The sequence below is a fragment of the Tachyglossus aculeatus genome, chromosome 16 (assembly GCF_015852505.1).
Source record: "Tachyglossus aculeatus isolate mTacAcu1 chromosome 16, mTacAcu1.pri, whole genome shotgun sequence".
NCBI lineage: Eukaryota > Metazoa > Chordata > Mammalia > Monotremata > Tachyglossidae > Tachyglossus > Tachyglossus aculeatus.
Genome location: NC_052081.1, coordinates 8,373,700 through 8,397,341, shown reverse-complemented (window position 1 = coordinate 8,397,341; position 23,642 = coordinate 8,373,700). Strand labels below are relative to the sequence as shown.

The window sequence follows — 23,642 nt, the reverse complement described above, 5'->3', positions numbered from 1 at the left end:
GGATCCGGTCTGGTTCATGATCACTTTAAAATGATTAACTACAAGCAAATAATTATATATCAATCAATCAATCGTATTTATTGCACGCTTACTGTATGCAGAGCACTGTACTAAGCGCTTGGGAAGTACAAGTTGGCAACATATAGGGACAGTCCCTACCCAACAGTGGGCTCACAGCCTAAAAGATAATAATAATGATGGCATTTGTTAAGCGCTATGTGCAAAGCACTGTTCTAAGCGCTGGGGGGATACAAAGTGATCAGGTTGTCCCACGTGGGGCTCACGGTCTTAATCCCCGTTTTACAGATGAGGGAACTGAGGCTCAGAGAAGTGAAGTGACTTGCCCAAGGTCACACAGCAGACATGTGGCGGAGCCGGGAATCGAACCCCTGACCTCTGACTCCAAAGCCCGTGCTCTTTCCACTGAGCCACGCTGCTTCTCTCTCTATATAGAGATATATATAGAGAGAATGGTGTATATATATATACCATTATATACATTTAGCTATCCATTTCTGAAGGGACTGTGACTGTGAGCCCACTGTTGGGTAGGGACTGTCTCTATATGTTGCCAATTTGTACTTCCCAAGCGCTTAGTACAGTGCTCTGCACATAGTAAGCGCTCAATAAATACGATTGATGATGATGATGAAGGGAACCCTGGCATTGAGCTGATCCAGGCGTGCGAGTGCACCTAGAAAAATGTACGCACAATGGACAATCCTTTCTATACTGAACACGCATAAAGATGATTCCTTGAGGTCCTGTTTGAAACTTGCAGGGCCTGTCTGGGTTCTCTAGATCTTTTCTAAGATCAAAGAATATAGACAGGTCTGGTCTTACCATTTTCAGTTGCTAGAATAGAAAGAACTAATCGAGGCTGCCTGGCAAAATATTAGCCGGCCATTTGGTCCCACTGACTGTTCTGCCAGGAGGGACCCTGGGGGTTCTGGGACTTATTTTACATTTTAATTTATTTTATTTTTATTTATTTATTTATTTATTTTACTTGTACATTTCTATCCTATTTATTTTATTTTGTTGGTATGTTTGGTTTTGTTCTCTGTCTCCCCCTTTTAGACTGTGAGCCCACTGTTGGGTAGGGACTGTCTCTATGTGTTGCCAATTTGTACTTCCCAAGCGCTTAGTACAGTGCTCTGCACATAGTAAGCGCTCAATAAATACGATTGATTGCTTGATTGATTGATTGGGACTGGCCCCATGTAGCCTACCCCTAGGGCCCAAAGGAGTGCCAAGGATGCTAGGAGCCCCCATCATTGCCTCTAGGTGGTTTGAGAAGCAGCGTGGCTTAATGGAAAGAGCACAGGTTTGGGAGTCAGAGGACATGGGTTCTAATCCTACCTCCTCCACTCGTCTGCCATGTGACCTGGGGCAAGCCACTTAATTTCTCTGTGCCCCAGTTACCTCATCTGGGAAATGGGGATTAAGACTGTGAGCCCCACGTGGGACAATCTGGTTACCGTATATCTACCCCAGAGCTTAGAACAGTGCTTGGCACATAGTAAGCGTTTATCTAATACCATAATTATTTATTATAGGTTTCCTTTTTCAAATAGCTCCCAGCATGGAGTTTAAGCACGTAGGGATCCTAGACACACTTAAATATACTTAGGTATATGAACATTTTGGGGTGCGGTGAGCATCTGCTTCAGAGATGAAAATGAAATATTTGACTAGACCTCCCAAACCTCCACCTGCCTCTTCAGCCCCATCTGCCAGTCTGCCATTTCCAAGGCCAGATTTCTGACCCCAACTCTTCCTTGTGACAATCCGCTGAAACGAAGGTGGGGATCGAAACTAGCGAGAGGGGGTTTTCATCATCTCAGTGTCCCCCTGCGTCCCAAACAAATGAGATGTCATCAAACTAGGAGTTTTGGGTGATTCCGTCTGGCCTAAAGAGGGTGCCAGGCAGTATTAGAAAAGGTACTCCCACAACCATTAACCGTGCTAGACGAAATGCAGATTTTTCAAAAATCGCACGTCAATCTCAGAAATGTTATTCTCGGGTAACTCTTGAGCTACCTAGATTTAAAAGCATTAGGGCAACAAGTCTTGCGGGAGAAATTCATGTAGACTCTGGGCAAGAAGAGTCCGCAGCGTATGGCCCATGGATGCAGGGCGGCTAGGGGTGGGCTGAAGATCCCAAGTAGGTTCTGGGTCACCCTGAAGTATTGTTTCAGCCCCCAGGAGGGCTACCAGCCTAAACTGGATGCCTTGGGGAAAATTGTAAAAAGTTTGATCCTCAAAGGGGCCCAAACAAAGTCAGCGTCCCTGGAAATCCCCCAAGCCAGAGCTGAGAGAGCAGAGGATAGGACCAGTCTTCTTGACTGCATCTGACCAGAGTAGAATTACTATGGCTACACTGAAGCTAGAAATGGAAGAATGTGGGGGAGGGTGTCAGGGAGACCTCTTTTTACCTGAATGGCTTTCACTGGAGTTTTATTTTTCCCTTAAAATCAGCCTTCACAGGGGTTTCTAGACCTTCCCAGTTAGTCTCAAGGCACACGAGGCCCAGACTGGAAGAACCTGGTGGAAAAGAGATTTATGAGAGGTAACCCTCTGGTAGATACGTAAACTCTTTTCTTTAGCAATGAATTACGGCAATAAAGATCATCCACCTAGTGCCTCAGGTTTGTACTTGTGCTTATGGGTTCCTGATGGCCTCGATCTGCAAGCCAATATGGCATCATGGAAAGGTTGGCATTTCAGCTCAAGCTTGCCTGCACCCCCGGCTAAGCCCTGGCAGCTTTGCCGAACTGAAAGTTGAAGCTGGAAAATGGTGCCCGCCACGTCACATCCCTGATCCACCCCAGGTTAATGGGCTGGAAGCCTGCAGGGAGGAGATGGGCCAAGACCATGTTGATGCAGAGAGAAACCAGAATAGCAGTGGCCCCGGCCCAGCTCTAAACAGTACGCATGGTATTTGGTGGCCCACTTGGCCTTAACTGGGACACCGGCACTGGCATAGCCCATGTCCACAAGCGAAATCAGAAGTACGTAGCTTGGGATCAGCCCAACCCTCTTCTCCACCCAAGAGACTGGCCCTCAAAGACGGTTTAGCCTGCAGGTCACTACTTCAAACACAACGGGTTTGCATTTCCAGAAAAACCTTCCCATCAATCCAAAGTTTCAGTGAACAGCTGCAGATTAGAAGCTTTCGTACTTGACCTTTCAGAACGACACTGCTACCAAAGCCCTGGTCTGTAAAATGTTGGTAAACAGCACGAGCACACTGAAGTAGGAGGGGTAAGAGAGGAGTGAGGCAGAAAGGAGAAGGACTGGTTGGACAGGAGGGGAAGGAGAAATGGAAAAAAAACCTAGTTTTAAAAAATTCAATTAATCAAAGGTATTTGTTGAGCGCTTACTGTGTACACAGTACTGTACTAAGCGCTTGGAAGAGTACAATACAACAATAAACAAGCAGAGAAGCAGCATGGCCTAGTGGATACAGCACAGGTCTGCAAGTCAGAAGGACCTGAGTTCTAATCTTGGCTCTTCCACTTGTCTGCTGTGTGCCCCTGGGTGAGGCAGTTCACTTCTCTGTGCCTCAGTTCCCTCCTCTGTAGATTAGTGATTAAAATTGTGAGCCCCATGTGGGATATGGACTGTGTCCAATCCAATTAGCTTGTATTTACCCCAGAACTTAGTACAGTGCCTAACAAATGCCATTTAGATACAAAAAAACCCAAACCAGATGTAAGGATCCATTCAGCAACTCCTATCTGCCAAAGCCCCAGGAGCAGCGACTGCAGGGGTTGCTACTGGGGCTGTGACGTCATGTCACAGTCTCCACCGAATACAGCCATTTCCTCAAATTAATCATCAGGCTGGACAAAATCAACCACTGGGCCACAAGAGGCTTGCCTGACCCAGCCTTTATTACAGCGGAGAGTGTGGAGTTACTGGACCATAAGTTCATGGGTAGGGCAGCAAAGCGTCCATGATGGGAGAATGATTTCAGCCCAAAATTCCAGTGCTTGTGAGATATTGGCCGAAAGAAAGGGTATTATTCTATATTTCAAATCTCTGCTCATTGGTGCAGTCCAAGAGGCAGACAACCTGCTACTGGCCAGACACTGGCCATTAATTAATAATAATGGCATTTATTAAGTGCTTACTATGTGCAAAGCACTGTTCTAAGCGCTGGAGAGGTTACAAGGTGATCAGATTGTCCCATGGCGGGGGGGGGGGGGGGAGGGGGCTCACAGTCTTAATCCCCGTTTTACAGATGAGGTAACTGAGGCACAGAGAAGTAAAGTGACTTGCCCAAAGTCACACAGCTGACAATTGGCGGCGCCGGGACTTATTTCTGGGTAAACGAAGAGTGTGGTGAAGCAGGTTACCTGGGGCTGCCCAGCTTGCTGGGAATTTCAGATCTTTAATTTACAGGATGAACCAGAAAGTGATATTTAATATATATCTACATATATAATATATATCTACATATATTAAACGTCATTTTCTGGTTCATCCGGTAAATTAGAGATCTGAAATTCCCAGAAAGCTAGGCAGTGTATAGATATCTATAAATCTACATATATTAAATATCACTTCCTATATACATATATGCAAATACACACACACACTCACACATTATTTTAAAAAGTTCACGAGATTTTACATTTAAGAAAAGGAGATGTCGTCTCTGCTCCATGGAGTGACTTTACGCTCTTGCCATAAAGACCACCACGGATGCCATTCAATTACGGCCTGTCTGTCCATCCCCTGAATCATCAAGCCATCTGCACACGGCCGCGTTTTGGGAACTGCTTTTTTTATTTAATCTGAATTGCCCCTCGATACGGCAGCAGCAGTTGTAGCAGCCGTATCAGACACAGTAACCCTCGAGAGATTTCTGGAGGGAATGCTGTAAGAATGCCAATTTGTTGAAAGAGCTGATTCAGATTGAAGACGGCAGTGTGGAGCCCACGACCACAGCTGCTTTTTCATCCTGGAGCTTTGCAGGTCAGGAGCAGGCACTGATGCAGCTCACTTCAGGCAACAAAAGCACCAGCCAGGCTTGCAGCAGTGACTGGCATAGGGAATTCCTACAAGTAGGATCAGCAGAGAAAGCATTATCTCCCCTCAGCAATAAGAAGCTGTGCTGCTCATCCGAAGAGAAGCTTAGGACTTTAGGACGACTGTAATAAAGAGTAAATCCCTGCATTAACACCAGAGATTCCGCAGTTCATTTTTAGTAAGCGGTATCAACCCGACAGCTAGCGCTTACGGATTTATTTATAACCATCTTCAGCACTTGATTATACATTGGAGAAGCAGCGTGGCCCGGTGGAAAGAGCACGGGCTTGGGATTCAGAGATCATGGGTTCTAATCCCAAATCCCCCACATCTGCTGTATGAACTTCGGCAAGGCAGTTAAATTCTCTGAGCCTTAGTTACCTCATCTGTAAAATGGGGATTAAGACTGTGAGCCCCACGTGGGACAACGTGATCACCTTGTATCCCCCCAGTGCTTAGAACAGTGCTTTGCACATAGTAAGCGCTTAACAAATGCCATCATTATTATTATATACTATATATATATATGCTTATCACATTATGTATTCTGATTTGTAAATATTTTTGTCTGTCATCCTAAAAGCATAAACTCCTTGAGGGTAGGGTTCTTGCTTCTCCTGCATTTGCCTAAAGTGCATTGCACCCAGAAGATGCTCAATAAATAACACTACTACTAATGTCATAAATGACCTGCTATAAATGCCGTGTGAAATGGAACTTCTCAAATATTTTATACAACATTGAATTTCGCATATCTGTACTGCCTTGGGTAATCCCTCTGAGAAGGGCAAAATGGTTGAACAAAATCAAGAAAAACAACAATCTCTAATTCTAATCACCTAGAATAAAATGACTGAGAGCTAGAGATCATAAAGTTCTTGGAGGCCTCAAGGGAACAAACTGACCACCTGATACCCTGTCCTCCATCCATGTAAATCCTAACTCATATTCCTTCATTTGGAGTTTGGATTTTGGTTCCCATCACATGTGTGTGAGTTTGAATGGATGTTTAATTTTCTGTGCCTTCCCCTACAGACACGAGCAGTAACTCCTCAACTATCTGACTTCTGAATTTATAGGAATTTCATTTTACTCTGGGACTCCTGATCCTGGTGGCCTCATTCTTTAAGGCCTTGGGCATCGCTCAGGTGAGACACTTATTTCCTAATCATTCCTCATAAAATCATCATGACAGCAGAGATAAAGTAGGTTATATTTAGAAGTCTAATCCTCATATGTCGACAGCATTATACACAAACTCTAGCTCCCAAGGGCAATAATTCACTTCTTTTCTACAGAATAAATTTGATCATCGGTGTGTTTCAAGACTGATCAAGGTGTTGCGGGGGGGGGGGCGGGCGTGGATGTAGGTCTTTCCTAGGTTGGGAGTCAGGCGGTAGAGAGATAACCACCGGCCCACGTCCTTCATCATCATCATCATCAATCGTATTTATTGAGCGCTTACTATGTGCAGAGCACTGTACTAAGCGCTTGGGAAGTACAAATTGGCAACACATAGAGACAGTCCCTACCCAACAGTGGGCTCACAGTCTAAAAGAGTCCTTCCCCTGGCCTGGAATGCCCTCCCTCCATAAATCTGCCAGACTAGCTCTCTTCCTCCCTTCAAAGCCTTACTGAGAGCTCACCTCCTCCAGGAGGCCTTCCCAGACTGCGCCTCCTTTTTCCTCTCCTCCTCCCCAACGCCCCCGCCCTACCTCCTTCCCCTCCCCACAGCACTTGTATATATTTGTACAGATTTATTACTCTATTTTACTGGTACATATTTACTATTCTATTTTGTTAATGATGTGCATATAGCTATAATTCTGTTTATTCTGACAATTTTGATACCCGTCTACATGTTTTGTTTTGTTGTCTGTCTCCCCCTTCTAGACTGTGAGCCCATTGTTGGGTAGGGACCGTCTGTATGTGTTGCCGACTTTGTACTTCCCAAGTGCTTAGTACAGTGCTCTGCACCCAGTAAGCTCTCAATAAATACGATTGAATGAATTACCAAGGAAGGCATGCAAAATGGCAGGTTGGAACATGTCAAACCCTTGGGGGCGGGGGGGTGCTTCCATTTAATCCCTTTTACCCCCAAACCAATTACTTTCGGTGGTCCTCTTTCCCTCCCATGCCTTGCCAGAATACCACTCCAGCTAGCAGACACCTTCATTATATATGTACTGGCAGCAGGTACAAGAGGAATTAGAGGAGAGCAGAGAAGGAAATGAGAGGAGAAAAAGGCACATAAAAAAGGAATAAGAGAACAGGTGAAAAGCATAGGAAATAAATGAAAAGATTACAGGAAAAAGTAATCGAGGTTAGAGACTCCAAAAACAACTCACCCCTTTAGAAGAAGGGAAAATACTGTCTACTTGAGCAAGTTTTCTAAAAACCTCGTTTACGGTACATTGGCAATCTCCTGAAATCACCGGCGTTATCGTATCATCAAAATATGCAGCTGTTTGGAGCCACTACCCTTACAATAAGGGGTCCCTAACTAGTTCAACTCCATCACTGGAAAGAAAACTATATACATTTCAAATCAAGCGTATATAGAAGGGTCAGTAGCTCCCAACCAACACAGACAAGCCGATTCAGTCAAATAAATGCACTCCTTGCTTTTGTTCTGGTGAAAACCACCATTTGCTCAAAACCTAGGTTGCTGATATTTTTATTTTATCCAAGCATTCACCCATGCTTTGTTGGCTTCAAATTGCATCTAGTCACCTGTGGTAAAACTGTCATTTCATTATGGCCAGAAAACGTCACAAGAGAGTTCTAAGAACGCTATTAAGACGGGCTCCCTGGGTTGGAAAAAATCACGGATATCTTTCAAATAGCTGACGTGCCTAGTCTTTAATCAGGTGCAGTGCTCTTCCAATTCTCTTTGGTCGGGCAGATCTAAGAGCAGATCTGATATTTAAATTCTGCGACCGACCCAGTGGAAACAAAAGAGCCATTTTAAATATGTATGCAGTTTGGGAATGCAGTAAAATGGCATTCATGACCAATTTCCAATGTGCTACTGACCCTACTGGTTTTTCCACTGTAGGGTAAAGCAATACATTTACCATGAGAAGCAGCGTGGCTCAATGGAAAGAGCCCGGGCTTTGGAGTCAGAGGTCATGGGTTCAAATCCCGGCTCTGCCAATTGTCAGCTGTGTGACTTTGGGCAAGTCACTTCACTTCTCTGGGCCTCAGTGACCTCATCTGTAAAATGGGGATGAAGACTGTGAGCCCCCTGTGGGACAACCTGATCACTCTGTAACCTCCCCGGCGCTTAGAACAGTGCTTTGCACATAGTAAGCGCTTAATAAATGCCATTATTATTATTATTATTATTATTATTATTCAGCAGCCTGACCTGAGAAACACCATGGCCTAATGGATAGAGCCTGGGCCTGGGCCTCGGCCTCAGAAGGACCTGGATTCTAATCCCCGGCTCCGCCACTTTTCTGCTGTGTGACAAATCTGACAGGTCCTTTCCCTTCTCTGTGTCTCAGTTACCTCATCTGTAAAATGGATATGACTTGTGAGCCCCATGTGGGGCGTGGACTGTGTCCAACCTGATTAGCTTGTATCTACCCCAGTGCTTAGTACAGTGCCTCGCACATAGTAAGTGCTTTACAAATATCATCAAAAAAACACAAAACCCTAGAATGCGCATATCTCAAAGTCAGAGCTAGGTGTTGAGAACGGCCACACCCCCTACCCCCAACTCAAATAAAATGTCTAACTTTCAATATGCTGCCAATCATTATTGGTAGAAGCAAAATGGTGACTACCATCACTGATGGCATTTACTGAGTGCTACGTGCAGAGCGCTGTACTAAGTGATTAAGTTGGGAGACCAGTTATATAAGCCTCGAGATCTTTCTTTGCTTATTGGGAACTGCCATCCCAGTGCCACTTAAACCCTGAACTTCTCTGCAAATTACTTTCTCAAGGTTTGCTAAATTTTATATATCAAAAGGGAGAAATCTTTGGTTTCCTTCCATAGGAATATGCTTGCCTGAAAGAGAAAACTCTTACGCTCAAAAAAACTGAATATGCTGTCATTTCTGCAACAGGGCAGGGGGTAAGACAGTATTTATGTCAAACGGAAAATCAGAGAAACAAAAGAGGACTAAATGACTATATGTTGGGTTGGTAATCTCTTTATTAGACTATTTAGAGATAATTAGTACAAATACTAATGAATTTTAAAGGAGTTAACACTCTACTGGGGTCTGATACATTAATCCAATCCTGAGAGTACTATATATTTTAATGTTGGTAATTTCAGTGGAGATAAAACTTTCAATATTACAAAGGAAAAATGACCAAAAGGGCACAGTGGACTGAAAATATTCTTACTTTAGCACTACAGACCTATCCCAGTCCTGCATTATCTGGGAATAACACTTAACGGGTTAAAATCAATTTTACATTTTTTGAGGTAATGAGAGGTATGATAAAATGGGGACAGTGCCAAATGGATAAGGGAGTGAAGAGAAAGGGAGAGGGAGAACAGGAGACAGAGACACTGGAAAGAGCAAGGGAACAAAAGGAGAGGGGAGATGAGGTGGAGAGAAAAAGATGGTGGACAGGAGGGTGAATTTCATCCGCTGTCAGTTATCAATCAATCAATCAATCAATCGTATTTATTAAGCACTTACTGTGTGCAGAGCACTGTACTAAGCGCTTGGGAAGTACAAGTTGGCAACATATAGAGACAGTCCCTACCCAACAGTGGGCTCACAGTCTAAAAGGGGGAGACGGAGAACAAAACCAAACATACTAACAAAATAAAATAAATAGAATAGATATGTACAGGATAAATAAATAAATAGAGTAATAAATATGTACAAACATATATACATATAGACAGGTGCTGTGGGGAAGAGAAGGAGGTAAGACGGGGGGGATGGAGAGGGGGACGAGGGGGAAAGGAAGGAAGGGGCTCAGTCTGGGAAGGCCTCAGTCTGGGAAGGCCTGAGGCCATCAGTTGGAGGAAACTGCACCATAATCTGGGAAGTGGAAGGCCTGCCCTCCTGCTCTAGTGCGAGCTGCCCAGACCATGCCCTCGAGGCTCCTCGTGGCATACCAAATGCTCATTACAGCACTGAATTTCATGGGCTTCTCCCTGTGCCCTCCTCCCGGTGAACCATCAGCACTCCCACAGCCCTTCTGCTCCCTCACCAACCTACCAAAAACAAGGGCTGCTTCTCCCCACAAAAGTGGCCCTTCCATTGCCCATGGCAAAGCAGTGTGGCTTAGTAAAGCATGGGCCTCAGAGTCAGAAGGACCTGGTTTCTAAACCCGGATACCCCACTCGTCTGCTGTGTGACCTTGAGCAAATCACTTCACTTCTCTGTGCCCCAGTTATCTGTAAAATGGGGATTGAGACTGTGAGCACTTTGTGGGGAAGGAACTGCGTCCAACCTAGCTGTGTTGTATCTACCCCAGCACTTAGTGCAGTGCCTGGCACACAAAATATAAAAAGAAAGGAGGGTTAAGATGAGTTAAGATTCAAATGGACAATCAACTTCTAGACTGTGAGCCCACTCTTCTAGACTGTGAGCCCACTGTTGGGTAGGGACTGTCTCTATATGTTGCCAACTTGTACTTCCCAAGCGCTTAGTACAGTGCTCTGCACACAGTAAGTGCTCAATAAATACGACTGATTGATTGATCAACTGTCCCTTTACAATCTACCTGTATGAATAAACCCATAAAACCTTCATAGAAAAACATCAACCTTTCTGCCTCCTCCCAACCTTCCAAATGCACAGGGCCATTTCTCCCCATGAAGGCAGGAGTCAGAAAGCACAGGCCTGAGAGTCGGAAGGAGCACTTTATAGTCATTCTAAACCTGGCTCTGCCACAGGTCTGCCGGGTGACCTTGGACAAGTCACTTCATTTCTCTGAGCCTTAGTTCCCTCATCTGTAAAATGGGGATTCAGACTGGGAGCCCCACGTGGGACAGGGACTGTGTCCAACCTTCTTAACTTGTATCTAACCCAGAGTTTAGAACAGTGCTTGGCACACAGTAAGCAATTAACAAGTGCCATTATTATTACTGTCATTAACAGAATCATTGAAGTCATTGAGAACAGCTCAGCTTTCAAGTGAAGCAGTTATACAGGATCATCAACTGATAAAAAGAGGTGGTTCATTCAAATCCTATAAATTATGTACGTAGTTTATATTCAAAATGGTTCGGAATTACTGCGATTCAATTTCTGAATCTTCAAATAACTTTCCATTAATAATGAAATGTTCTTCGAACTAGAAATCCATGAGACACGGTGCCCTAGCAGATTGGACAGTAAGTCAGGCGATGAGTTTTAATTTCAGCTTTGCCACTGGCACAATGCACGGTGCTTAGCAAATCACTCTGTCTCTCAGTGGCTTCTTTGGTTCTGACAAGGTTTCAAACATTCGGTTCATAAAACAATTTCCATACTTGCTCCAACTTACTCACAGGCACATCAACCTCTTTAATGCAGGGGGTACATTTTGGCAGAAACCCGCATTAATGAAAATTCTTCATATAGTACTCTCCCATGCCTGACACAATGCACATGAGCGCAATCGTTTCTTCCAAAAGAGCAGCACGGCTGTACCCAAGTACGCTCGTGTTGTTGGAAGCACATTCCCTAATCCATTCTCTAGCGACATGCTTGCCAAAATGCATGCTGAAAACATGGGATTTGGCACAACTGGGTGCATATGTGGTTGTCCATAATGATAGAAACAGATGCTACTGATGGTGAAATTTATTTGAGAGTGTGTGTGTGTGCGCCTGAAAAGACCAATGCAAGCACCCATAGTCCCAGCCACATTGTGTGCACAAAAAGGCTATATCAAGTGTTGCTAGGTTTAATGTTTGCAGCATTTTTCTACTTCCTTGCCTACCATTGCATCACCAGTCAGTGTTCTGCCTAGGGTACAGAATACAATAATAATGATAACAATAGTATTATTAAGTGCTTAATATGTGCAACAGACCGGGATACATACAAGATAAGCAGGTTGGACACAATCCCCATTCCATATGGGGCTCCTATCTATCAATCAATCATATTTACTGAGCATTTAATGTGTGCAGAGCACTGTACTACACACTTATGATAGTACAATAGAACAGAGTTGGCAGACATGTTCCCTGCCCACAATTAGTTTACAGTCTAAAGGATGAACTGCACACATTCCAACTTCTACCACCCTCCCTTAGCCCTTGGAAAGGTGGTGGCTCTAAACTGCTGGAACAAGTTGAGTTAATACGGAGTGCTGGGTTAAACAATTTCTATCGCTAATCTTCTCTGAAGAGTTCCAGTCAGCAACTAACTGGAAGACACATTTTCATATACAGAAGCACTGCTCTAAATGAAAAATGAATTTCCTGCCTCTATAACAAAAGAGAAGCCAAGCAGCTTGGGTCAAAGGGGCATATACTGCTCGTCACATAGAGGTGATTTATACATCTCAGGAAAGAGCAATGAAAATGAGCATTTCACATGATGAGCTCAAACTACAGGACAATAACATAAATGTGGCTGGGAAGCTTCTATGCCAGAGGCTGATTTTTAACTCTTTGGAAGAAAATTTCCTGTCTCTAGCTCAATCAACTTCAATCCTGGAGGACTGTCAATTCCTTGGGTATCAAGCCCTGCATGATGGAGCCTGGCTTTGAGGAACATCTAGTGAGAGTGGGATTCTGAAACAACTTTTGTTGATTAAGCTGAAGAGTGGACAACAAAACCAAGAAATATAGATGAAAAATGAAGGGCACACTTTGAAAGGGCATGACAGAACTGTTGGGAGGGGGGAAGGAAAAGCCAAAACTAGAGAGTGGACCAGCCAATGATGAGGGAACTACATATACATTAAAATAACACACTCTGAGGGAAAGGCCATAGATAACAATGGTCCCTCCAAGAAGCAGCCACAAATGGTCCTACAAAAGACAGATGACAAATATAGTCAGAATTGGACTAGTAGAGAATTGGACAGGGAAGAAAATAGTCTTTCGCTTCTGCAGAGAGGGTCCTACGTTCTTTAGTGTCTTTTGGCTGATAGAAGGCCTCCCCGAGGGAAACTTATTAATAAGCCCATCTAACTGCTACAGGTCCAATTTCTTATGTGTGTGTATACACACACACACACACACACACACACACAACTTATAGATATACACCTACACCTGCTTAATACAATGGATTCCTCATTTTTATAAAATGATTTACCAGCTAACTGCAGATCTATGAGCTCTTGATAATATATATGAACATCACCAACCCAACATCGCTTTTGCTTTTTTTCTATCCTCTCCTATCATTCGTACAAGTGAGTCAGCATATCCTAAATATCAATCAAACAACCAATCGTATTTATTGAGCACTTACTGTGTGCAGAGCACTGTACTAAGCGCTTGGGGAGTACAAGTTGGCAACATATAGAGACAGTCCCTACCCAACAGTGAGCTCACAGTCTAAAAGATCAAAGCCGTTACTCATAACCTGGAGCTCCGAAACCCCAGAGGGCTGTGGATTACAGCCTTTTTGTACAAAGCCGACCTTTCTGCTGCTCATAATTCATAAACAGCACCTCCTTCCATGACCAGATTTCCTTCAGGTTCCAATGTCCCACATCTTTTATTGGCAAATTCCTTCACACAATATTCCCTTCACGTATCATTAGGCAAAAACCGTCAATCTTTGGTTTCAAAGAAAAATTGCTAATGTTGGGATTTCCATTGGATGGCTCACCCTGCCCTTCCGAGAAACACAGTAAAGGGGTAAAATATTTCAACCCATCCGTGCTGTTCCTTTTGGGAAAAAGGGTTCCAAATTCTGTCTGGAAGCGGCATTGTAAGCCGCTTCAGGAGGCCCAAAGCTCTTGACCATGATGCCATCAGTACTTCTTGGGTTGCACATGCAGAATTTCTAAAGACCCCAAAGAAAAGATCATTGTTCCAGGATGGCCCACACTTTCATAAGACTTAGAAGGCAACACCCCTGAATTAAAATGACTAGACTGAAGGATGTTAGCCCTTTAAATGTGTGTGAGCCCACTGTTGGGTAGGGACCATCTCTAAATGTTGCCAACTTGTACTTCCCAAGCGCTTAGTACAGTGCTCTGCACACAGTAAGCGCTCAATAAATACGACTGAATGAATGAAATGCAAGTTAGATTCATTTAATATAAGCTCCCTGTGAAAACAGTTCCTATGTTTGTATTCAGCGCACATTTTATGGCTCAAATGTTATATGCATACTGGGTTAAATCAGTCAAATAAATCCCACAATATCATTTCCCAAATGACATACTGAAATAAGGAAAATAAAAATGAATTTGATTTGCACGGTATTATTTGTTGAAAGTTTACGTAATTTTCACTTTTGTTGTTAAAGACAAAACTGAAACAAATTCCCATTTTTGCTATTCAGTTACAATATCGCTCTGGATATTTGATGAATTACCAAAATAATCACTGCATTCTTTAGGTAATAAAGGCTGAGAAGTGTTATTACTATAGAGTCAATATTAAAAAGATAGGATGTAGCTCGCCAGAATCAATCATATTTATTGAAAGCTAGTAAGGAAGCTATAATCGCTTCATTTTAAGAGCACATGGCTTTAGAAGACTCAGAAGATCAAATTCTAATTTAATTTTTGCTCTTGGACTTGTGTGGGTGGGTGGGTTGTAATTTATATTCAATAATATGCAAACAAATATTTACACCTATTAACCATACTTATTGAGCACTTACTGTGTGCAGAGTACCGTATTAAGCACTTAGGAGAGTATTCATTCACTCATTCAATCGTGTTTATTGAGCGCTTACTGTGTGCAGAGCACTGTACTAAGCGCTTGGGAAGTACAAGTCGGCAACATATAGAGACGGTCCCTACCCAACAACGGGCTCAATATAACAGAGTTGATACAGAGTTGCCAACTTGGACTTCCCAAGCGCTTTGTACAGTGCTCTGCACACAGTAAGCGCTCAATAAATACGATTGATTGATTGATACACATGTTCCCTGCCCACAACGAGTTAAGAGTCTAGAGGGACATACATTTATACCTATATATCCTTACAACACACACACCGATCTGTCTCACCTTTGGCATTTGATTATTGGAAACCTGAGGATGGTGGTAAACTGAGCAATATTCAGAGCAAATCCTCCCAAATCATTCAAGTTAAATGGGTGCTACTCATATACATTGACGGGCTCCATGATCTGAAGAAAATGCTACGGGCACCCTGAAAACCTCTTTCTTGTCTTGGCTTCACTTGCATTAGCTCTGCTAAATTTTGTTAGCATGTTTGGTTTTGTTCTCTGTCTCCCCCTTTTAGACTGTGAGCCCACTGTTGGGTAGGGACTGTCTCTAGATGTTGCCAACTTGTACTTCCCAAGCGCTTAGTACAGTGCTCTGCACCCAGTAAGCGCTCAATAAATACGATTGATTGATTGATTGATTAAAATCAGCCCCTCCGCTTTGGTCTTGCGTCCCTGTCTGGCACGCAGCCGAGACTCCCCATCCAAAAGGAACAAAACTATTCAGATAGGGTATTACACTTATCCTTCGGGAGCAGGAAGGATCAAGGGGAGATGCAAGTAGGAGCAGCAAGGAACGTCAGCCGTCTGTCAACTGTGTGACCTTGGGCAAGTCATTTCATTTTTTCTGTGTCTCAGTTCCTTCATCTGCAAAATGGGGATTCAATACTTGTTCTCCCTCCCTCTTAGACCGGGAGCCCTAGGTGGGACCTGATCATCTTGTAATTACCCCAGAGCTTAGTCTATAGTAAGCGCTAAATAAACACTATTAATATTATTATTGTTTTTACTACAAGGGGTAAGGATCTTCCCCAACACCAACCCACAGCATTGTACATCACTATTCAAGGGATCACAGAGGTTTCAGCATTAAATCCAAACCGATTCCAGGATGTTGTTTAACTAATAGTTATAAAATTGCTGCATATCGTCTCAGATAAGAAGCAAATGTTCACTCTACTACTCGCTCTCAGCAGATTTATACAACAGCAGTAATGTACTACAACTGAGCTACAATCAATCAGACTGCACAGCGAACAATTTATCTTGTGGGACTGCAAAAATTCGTGAGTGTTTATCTCTCTTTCATATAGTGGTGGTTCTTAGACCATCATTTATAAAAGTCCCAGCACACCTAAAATAAAAATCAATATCGAATCACAAGCAGATGGCAAATATTCTAGAACAGTTTTCTGGGTTACACCAGAACCTCTATTCTCTCCAAAAAGCAGGATGGGGGGCGAAAAAGAGGAGGATATCCTAGATATGGAAGCACCCTGGGTACTTTTGCCCAAACTCTGGAGCAAAAGTACACGGACAGGTGAGCACTGTACTATGACACTATGTGAATGATGCTGTTAATGTAGGAAGAGTGTTCTGCATTTTTTTTCCATTTCAATCGTATTTATTGAGCGCTTACTGTGTGCAGAGCACTGTACTAAGCGCTTGGGAAGTACAAATCGGCAACTTAATGCTTTCCCATCGCAGACTGGGAAGCAGTGTAGTGTACCTGTTAAAACATGGACGTTGGAGTCAAAAGACACGGGCTCCAATCCCGGCTCAGCCAGTTGCCTACTCTGTGACCTTCGGCAAGTCAATCTGCTTCAGCTTCATCATCTATAAAATGGGGATTAAATATCTGTTTTCCCTCCCACTTAGACTGGGATGGGGGGGAGGCCAACCTGATCATCTTGTAACTGAGGCACAGAGAAGTGAAGTGACTGGCCCAAAGTCACACAGCTGACGGTGGAGCTGAGATTTTAACCCATGACCTCTGACTCCAAAGCCCGGGCTCCTTCCACTGAGCCACGCTGCTTCTCTAAGCCTCATGAAGGTGCCAAAGCATTCCTAGCTCTGTTCCTTTCCCAACTGACACTGCTCCGTGTAAAGGTTATCCTCTGCCCTCCTTGCCCACCTGTATATATGTATATATGTTTGTACATATTTATTACTCTATTTATTTATTTATTTTACTTGTACATATCTATTCTATTTATTTTATTTTGTTAGTATGTTTGGTTTTGTTCTCTGTCTTCCCCCTTTTAGACTGTGAGCCCACTGTTGGGTAGGGACTGTCTCTATATGTTGCCAACTTGTACTTCCCAAGCGCTTAGTACAGTGCTCTGCACACAGCAAGCGCTCAATAAATACGATTGATTGATTGATTGATTGATTGATCTTGTATCTACCCCAAGTGCTTAGTACCATGCTTGGCACATAGTCAGTGCTTAACTTACTTAAGAAGAAGAAGAATATTAAGACTTAAGGTCCCGCACAAAGGGGTTGGTAGTGGTGCTAGTGGTTTTCTCAGTGCCACTCACACGCTCTCATCCCTGTCAGTCACATTCCCTCTGGGGCAGTGGATAATAGCCAGGGAGTAAGCTGGAAGGGGTGCAGCTGACTGTGAAGTGCAGGGAAGCAAAACTACTTATTGGGCAGGACCTAAGTGAGAGTAGCAGCGGGCCGATACTGCGCTGGGGCACCGGAGCCCAGCGGCCGGTTGGCTTCGGCAGCTGCTGTGGCATTCGCCGTTCACGTGAGCTCACTCTTTATCAGGATTTCTGTTGGGCCTGTCCAACTCGAGGAATGCCCCAGGTGTTTCCTTGGTCACAAAATGACCCCACAAGGCATTCTCTGATTTGGAGTTTCCAAGACTACAACCCAGGCCTCCTTCTTTCCAGAGCCATGCTCCTTCCACTGAAACAAGAGCAGGGCTTGTTTAGCGTGCATATAAACATGTCATGCATGCATAGCTAGCAAAATGATTTTAAAGCCTTAGGGAATACACCGTCATTTTCCTAAGAGGTGTGCCTACCCTTAGATTACTACTATAATCTAAATAAGCTAGAGCTTTATAAAGCAGTAAAAAAGAAGGCAAAACACTGTACGATACAATGCTCATACACATATGCAGAAGCCTAGAAAGAAGGACTGGTAGACAGATTTGACCAGCTCTTGATCACTCAAGAATAAATTATACAATTTTTTTAATTTTCCAGGCCCCTTAAATCCTCTCTCTTTGGGCCCTCATAATGTCCATCTCTTTCATTAACGGGTGCCACAAAAGAGGAGGTGCAACTCAATTCAGTTTCTCTGTGCTTTATGTTAACTTAAAGGGAACGTATTTTCTGGAATTGAAAGTAGGACAAGGTTAGACCAGTGGTTCGAAAACAGGAGGAAAGAAAGGAGGGAGAGAAGGAGTGAGAGCGGAAGGGAGAAAATGGAAGAGGGAGAGAGGGAGAGGGAAGGGAAGGGGGGGAGAGGGAAGAGATACGACAGAAGAGAAATAAGCAGAGACAGATAGAGAAGCAGCGTGGCCAATCCGTTCAACTTATTTATTGAGCACTCACTATGTGCAGAGCACTGTACTAAGCACTTGGGAAAGTACAATACAACAGAATTAGTAGATCTGTTCTCTGCCCACAACAAGCTTATAGTCCAGAATGGGAGACAGACATTAATAGGAAGGACAGACAATAATGTGAAAGACAAACATTAATATGACAGTGGCTAGAGCCCGGGCTTGGGAGTCAAAAGGACCTGGGTTCTAATCCCAGCTCCGCCACTTGTCTGCTGTGTGGCCTTTCATAAGGCACTTCACTTCTCTGTGCCTCAGTCACCTCACCTGTAAAATGGGGATTAAGACTGTGAGCCCCATGTGGGACATGGATTGTGTCCAATCTGATTAGCCCAAATCTACCTCAGCATTTAGTACAGTGTGTGGCAAATAGAAAGTGCTTAACAAATACTATTTTTAAAAAAAAGAGAGAGAAAGACAATGAGGAAGGTGGTCAAGAGACTCTCACACACCCACAGAAACACTCACACAATGTCTCTGGTGAGGAGCAGCTAGTAATGGGAGCAGCAGGTGAATGCTTTCCCTCTCCCTCTCCTCCCTTCTTCCAGACTGCTCCTTGGGGTTTCAGGCCTGGTTGTCATGAGAACAACCCACAGTGGCAGAGGTGACCGTGGCAACGGCACCAGCCTTGGGGAAGGGGGAGCTGGTTATGGAGAAGCTGCCTGGCTGGGCTTTCCTGCTGCTGCCATTACAGATGAGGATACTGAGGTCCAGAGAAGTTAAGTGATTTGCCCAAGGTCACACAGCACGCAAGTGGCGAAGCTGGGATTAGAGCCCAGATCCTCGGACTCCCAAGCCCGTGTTCTTTCCACTAGGCAACACTGCTTCTCACGAGACAACTGATCACCTTACATTAGCAGCTCCGCTAAAAGGTCGGGTGGAAGTTTAAACTCATAGTATAGTGGGGGGTTGGGATTCATCAACTATCGGCAGCTCTGGCTGCTCCCACCATTCCTCTTTACCACAGAGAACTGAGTCCTAGCTGAACGCACCCCAGTAGATAACCATTAACATATACATTCGGCCTAACAATCTACATTACCTGTCTCCACGCAGTGTGTAAGTGTAAACAGACACGTTCACACAACAGTGGTCAGCTCTTGCTACCTGAAACCCGTCGTTGACTATGAGAGGCACTCCTGGAGGCGATTTTTGTCTTTCAGGTTATCATGGCACTTCCCCCAAAGTCGGAATTACCCCTAGTTATTAGTTTACCCATTCTTCAGGACCTGTTAGCATTCACTATATTTCATTCACCAAGAAAGTTAGGCACATCTAATCACTTCCTGCAAGTCTCTGAAATGATTGTGAAAGGGTTATTCTGTGAAAGGAAATAAAATCTATGCTAGTCTGAAATCAAGTCACAACTCCCTGCTACAAGGAAAAGCTTTCATTTCAATGGCAATATGAAGGAGAGTTTGCATAATCTCCATCTGCTCATAGGCAGAGAGGAAACGGTAACCCATCCCACTTTAGCTTTTTTGAAAAGAGTTTCAGCCTAAACAAAATCGTGCCCTACTGAGTTTTCACATCAATTCTCAAGTATTAAATTTTTGTAAATTATCTGCTTTTACTAAATGAGCAAAAATCTCCGATATATACACATATATAGGTAGACACACATTTACAGGGGTCCTTTTCATGAGCAACCCGCACACAAATATGTAGGCACGTATATAAGGTACATTAAGGGCAATTTGAGAAGAATGGTGTTTTTGCATTACAGATTACACACCTTAACCCGGCTTGTCTTGTCTTATGATGTCGGGTCGTCTCCGACCCATAGCGACACCGTGGACACCTCTCTCTCGGAACCCCCCACCTCCACCTGCCATCGTTCTGGTAGTGTATCCATAGAGTTTCCTTGGTAAAAACACCGAAGTGGTTTACCCTTGCCTCCTTCTGCACAGTAAATTGGAGTCTCCCCCCTCCCCTCTCTCCCATGCTGCTGCTGCCCAGCACAGGTGAGTTTTAACTTGGAGGAGACTGCCTTCCACTCCCTAGCCACTGCCCAAGCTAGGAATGGAGTGCCTCTGCTTGACTCTCCCTCCCTTAGTCGAGACTGGTAGAGGACTGGAAACTCCAATCAATCAATCAATCGTATTTATTGAGCGCTTACTGTGTGCACAGCACTGTACTAAGCGCTTGGGAAGTACAAGTTGGCAACATATAGAGACGGTCCCTACCCAACAGTGGGCTCCCTGGTGCGACCCTGAGTGGGGCCTCAACCCGGCACAGTGTAAATTATTAGCCCGTATTTTCACCCTTTAAAACTCCAAATCTGAATGCAGTGGAACGGTCTACAGTGTGCACAAACGGATCCAAAAAGCAGAGTCCACTGTACTCCATACACAAATCCATCTACAATACTTTGAGCCCTCATTCGGCTAGAACCTGGCTGCCCTAACCGTTCTACCGCCCTGCCCCAGATGCAATACCTACCATAGACTTGGGTTTGCTGATTGCCACCAGACTAGTGAGGAAGTCTTCATCATACAGCTGGCTAAATACATGGGCATCGTACGCCACCATTATGGAGACTTCTTCCATCATCTTGCCACCTGGTTTTCTGACAGCGGCAGCCCCAGCCCCAGATTAGGCTCGCTTAGGCAAGGGGGAACTTTAGGTCGGCCCAATCAGTGCCCAGGCACAAACCTGATGAAGTTAAGTCTGCACAGACGGTCACGGATCCTGAAAAAGGCAAACTTTATCCAAACCTTGGTGCGCAGTTCACCCCTAGTGCGAAGGCCTGGGGAGGTCTCTCTTATCTCTGCAGGAAGCGTATACTATAAACAACTCTGGTATTCTCAATGCGGTGCTAGGAGAACTTAGATATTGACGATTTTCAACCTGAGAAAAAGTCTTTTCTGTTGAATTCTTTAAAAGTTGCTCACAAACTAAAATTTCACTGATTTCTTTAAAAATAAATCGTAGGGGAGAACTTCAGACCAAAGAAATTCCTTTGTTATAGTCCATCTTCTTAATCCAAAACTTAGCCCCAGAGGATTCTTCTTCTTGGGGGTGTTGTCTTTACTTAATGACTTCTGGCTTATTCCGCAGATTCAAAGAAAAGGAGGGAATGACAACATATTTTAAATTTGAAAGGAATTCTTCCCAAGATAACAATTTATCTTCAGAAATACGAAGCCACTTTTTTCTCTGAGCAGTTCTGGAAAACAAGGTTTTTTTGGGGGTTTTTTAAAGCAAAAATGAAAAAATAATAAGATAAAATAATCCTAAAAGCTCTAAACACTCCTCTTCCAAAAAAGCCTCTTATCTACCTGAAGCTGACTTTCTGCCACCCAAAAGGAAAAACGGAAAGTGGCTAAAAAAAAAAAAAAGGGAAAGCGCATCAAGAAAAGCATGCAGTCCTTATCTCAAATGAACTGCTCCCGGTTAGAAAAACTGGCCCTCTGGGTTAGATCACAGAAAAACAACACCAGTCCCAAAGCTCCCTGATCAGGTTTAATTTTTCAAGTTGAGAGCTGCTTTTAATTAGAAAAATGAAAAGGCTTTCGAGGTCTGTTAATGTTCCAGCCCTAGTTGGGGCAGACAAGGAAACCCCACAGATGTCTCCTGCTAATAAAAGCGGGGGAAAAAAGTTCAACAACTGGGAAATAGGGTCCTAAAATATCTAAACTAATAAATAGTAAATGTAGTTTAACACAAAGGATGGAAAAATCTGAAGGAGGAAAAACAGGGAAAGCATAATTGAAATCTGCTTTCAGGCCGCTCTAAGCCAGCAGACAAGGTCTGAGATTTTAGAGTTAGAAACACAATCCCATTAGCATTCTCTCCTGTTCCTTTATGAAAAATATGATCTGAGCAGGAAACGTAAATCAAATCTGCTGTGGCAAAGATATTTGCCTAAATCAGGGGGATTGTGGGGCCCGAGAAAACATATGGAAATTTCTTGTTCAAATTACCAGTCCCGGGGACAATTTGTTGTACGACTCTCCCTTTTCAGGAAAAAAAAAACAACAAACAAACAGGATGAGACCAGCCACAAATCTCTTTTTTTCCTGATTTTTGGATTTATCCATAATGAAGATTAAACTGGTTACTGAAACAGTACCACGTTCCATTTACATATGAATAGGAGGCCTGAGTAACAGCTGTAGAATTCAGGCTTGAAAACCAACAATCCTTCCCCTTGAAAAACATGCCGCCTTATTGCTAGGAAACAGGAGAGAGTTCAATAGGCTTATGGGAACAAAAAATGTAATACTTCAGGTGAAATCCCTGAGACTAAAGCTACTTCCAACAGTGTTTAACCCCTTGCTAGAGTAAAAAAAAAAAAAAAAGGATTTTCACTTTCAATTTTTCTGAACTGCAGCTTAGTGATTTAAGCTTCTGTTTTTCTTGGCAGACTTTTAAATACATTCCTTCCTCAACTCTGCATAGCCAAAAAATAAAAATAAATAAGTGATAATCAACAAGCAAGACAATTTTATAAGAAGTCCGGACTGCCCGTACCTGGTAGCCTCTTAAGATCTTCCTTATCGTTTCAGCAGGCTTTAAATGGTATTGGGAACTTCTTCATGCAATCACTATCACCCGAAGGCTTCAGATTGATCTTGGAGCAACATTTGCTAGGTATGGAATCAACTCTTCCTGCATTCATATTTTTCCCAGCTACTGTGACTCAGTGCTTGCGTACTATGGTGTCTAAATGAGGTGTACTGACAAAGACACCTGTTGTAGAAGGTAAAGCAAATGACTTCCTAGAATTCCCTGCTCCCTGCTGGCAGCCACCCTGTGGCAGCAAACAAAAATTAAAACTGCTATTGAAAAGTCACATACGCACAGAGGGAGCGAGCTCACGACACAAAAACCAGCATCCTTCACCACTGATGACAGCAACGATGCAATTCTGCGGAAAGGGGATGGAAGAGCCTCGATCTAGAGGAGGTTTCTGACAAGTTGATATTTATTCACCTTTTAGTGCCCTGAAGATCATAAAAGCTAGGCACTAGAACAAAAATACTTTATAAGTACTCAAAAGCTACCAAGAGAGGTCTGCATTTTCCATTATTTCCCAGAAACCAATAACTTCAAATAATTAAATTTTTTGTAGAACACCACATAAGCTCACTAGTAAGCAGTTATATATTCAGGGCTTCTGGTTTTATAGCCTTAATAGAGAATGTACTAATTAGCCACCGTTTCACTAGGAGTATCATCACTA

General features: G+C 43.5%; 1 protein-coding gene across 4 annotated transcripts in view; it reads right to left on the bottom strand.

Moving 5' to 3' along the window:
* Positions 1 to 23,642, bottom strand: part of RABGAP1L (RAB GTPase activating protein 1 like) — a 430,548-nt gene that overhangs the window by 32,184 nt on the left and 374,722 nt on the right. The window contains exons 1-2 of one of the 4 annotated variants that reach the window (XM_038757623.1): positions 22,931 to 23,062; positions 20,897 to 21,623 (exon numbers count right to left, since the gene is read on the bottom strand). The exons of the other annotated variants lie outside the window; for them this stretch is intronic. Coding sequence (XP_038613551.1) covers positions 20,897 to 21,007 — 111 coding nt within the window. The 5' untranslated portion in view covers positions 21,008 to 21,623; positions 22,931 to 23,062. Of the gene's footprint in view, positions 1 to 20,896; positions 21,624 to 22,930; positions 23,063 to 23,642 lie in introns of those variants that run through there. 4 annotated transcript variants of the gene reach the window in all.